We start from the raw sequence: 1,901 nt of genomic DNA, 5'->3' as shown, positions 1-1,901 counted from the left end.
GTCACAGCATCTGCCCTCACCGTGAGACTGGGACTTCGGTGTTTTTGATGATCTTGGATATCTACTCCTTGAGGTACTCCTGTTGACTCTGTCCTCCTCACGGCCTTGGGCATACTATATCTGCAAGATGGCGAGTCGTGGTTTGTAAGTGTGGGGAGTTACATGTGCTCGTTGCCAATGTGTTGGTAGATCCGCTTCAACGATGAGTCAAGTGACATTCACGAGTGGCAGAAGCGATCTGATAACTTTGAAGCGTCCTTGACTTGGGTGTGGATGTCCTGGGCTACCATCGATGTTGCTGTGTGCTACTCCTATGGTCATGTGTACCGTCGGGCTGTGTACGTAGCCCTGGGTCTAGGCTGTGCCCACTTGACCATTTACAGGTATCGTAATCTGGCGTTGATGGTTACTGTCATTGCCCTTGGTGTGCCCGTACTGGTCCTGTTGCTCAATGGTAGTTGCTCTTACAACTGCGCCTTCAAGGTAATGACGCCCCTTCTTGTGGTTTTACTGTCTAATCAGTTGGTGTTCAGATCAATTGCAAGGATGAGGACTACTTTGCATTGAAGGATAGCTGGTTCAACTATTTCCTATTTAGTTATGAAGAGATAGGAGGCACTGAATGGTAGATAGAAATGGCTCTAGCTACCTGGTGGATACTGTCCCCGTCACAATGCTGCTTGAACGCTAGGTACAGTTCCGTGCCATCCAATGTATTACCAGTGGGTCTCCGTTGGGGCTTCTTGGCTCTGTTTTCGGGTATGACTCTATTGCATCATCTTTCCTATAGTATCATTATTCTTGGTCCCTGGGTGCAGAAAGTACTCCCCAGTTGGGGTTGGGGCGCTGAGGAAGGTGAGCCCTGGTGATGGTCTTTTTGTATTGGAATCGCATCTAATGTGATTCAGCATCTGCTGGGATGGTCAACGGAGGCGGCCGTTCATTCCAGTTGCCCAAGTTGCGAGTATTGGGCAAGAAAATTAAAAGGAGGCTAAGGCGTGGTATGGCCACAGATCGCTATGAGTAGCTGTGTAGGCTCGTGCCCTCAGGACGTAGTGCTATGACAAGTGGCAAGTCTAAGGTGGAGCGGCGCAACTCTTTAGCGTCTCTGGCTACTGATGCTGACTTTACTGGGATGGACTATGCCGAGGATCGATTTGCTGACATCCAGCACGTTGCGTGAGAAACTGTTATGGGGAGGGGGGATGCTGTCACGTTGTCGTTCACACTAAGTTGATCTATATTCGGATTGTTGTGGTACGTCCTACTACTTTTGTGTACGCTTTAGTGTAGGCGGGTGAGTGATAAGAATCATTCACGATAGTTCGGCTTATCCCTGATGGAACTTGAGACGATTTCCCATCTGGGTTGTCACAGTTTGATCCGGTAGCATACTCATAGATGGTTGGTAAAGGCGCCTTTGTGGTTTGCTATGAACTATGCAGTTCGAGTGGTCTGCCTCAGGTTTGAAGATGAAACGGTTACGCCGCCTTCGTCGAGCGGTGCTGCTGCTGCTGGACCCGTCCTTTTTGGTCGTCAAAATGAGCCTGAACGCATTTAAATTTAAAGTATTTCACCTACGACGTATATCCTCATCGGACATGCTCTTTTAATTATATCTGCCTCTGGCTCGACGTGACTGTACTACTCCCGGAAGTAGCCAGTTTTTGAAGTATTTTGTCTTCGGCTTGTGTTCTTCTCATGTTGGTCGGGGATGTGATCATAATGGGATGCTTTGGTTCCCTTTCCAGCAACGTCATCATCACAATGAGCGATCAAGAAGTCGGCAATGTCCCGCTTTACTCGACGTTTTATCTATGTAACTATGCCGTCTTTGTTATTATCATCTTTTTGCACGGATGTAAGCGGTTCTGAACAGGAGGGCTACACCACACGATGGT

At 48.2% G+C, this 1,901-nt stretch overlaps 1 protein-coding gene across 1 annotated transcript in view; it reads left to right on the top strand.

Annotated features, from left to right (window-relative positions):
• Pmar_PMAR019632 (hypothetical protein) overlaps positions 1-1,634 on the top strand; it is a gene marked incomplete at its 5' end in the record, with an annotated part of 2,626 nt that extends 992 nt beyond the window's left edge. Inside the window, 7 exons of the mRNA XM_002772736.1 lie at positions 190-338; positions 384-483; positions 534-625; positions 692-855; positions 909-1,001; positions 1,050-1,179; positions 1,465-1,634. Of these exons, the coding sequence (XP_002772782.1) occupies positions 190-338; positions 384-483; positions 534-625; positions 692-855; positions 909-1,001; positions 1,050-1,179; positions 1,465-1,561 (825 nt within the window). The 3' untranslated portion in view covers positions 1,562-1,634. The remainder of the gene's footprint in view (positions 1-189; positions 339-383; positions 484-533; positions 626-691; positions 856-908; positions 1,002-1,049; positions 1,180-1,464) is intronic.
• Positions 1,635-1,901: the final 267 nt, after the last annotated feature.

This window comes from Perkinsus marinus (assembly GCF_000006405.1).
Source record: "Perkinsus marinus ATCC 50983 genomic scaffold scf_1104296960410, whole genome shotgun sequence".
NCBI lineage: Eukaryota > Perkinsozoa > Perkinsida > Perkinsidae > Perkinsus > Perkinsus marinus.
Note: the sequence above shows the minus strand (reverse complement) of the source record. Positions and strands in the feature narration are given on the sequence as shown.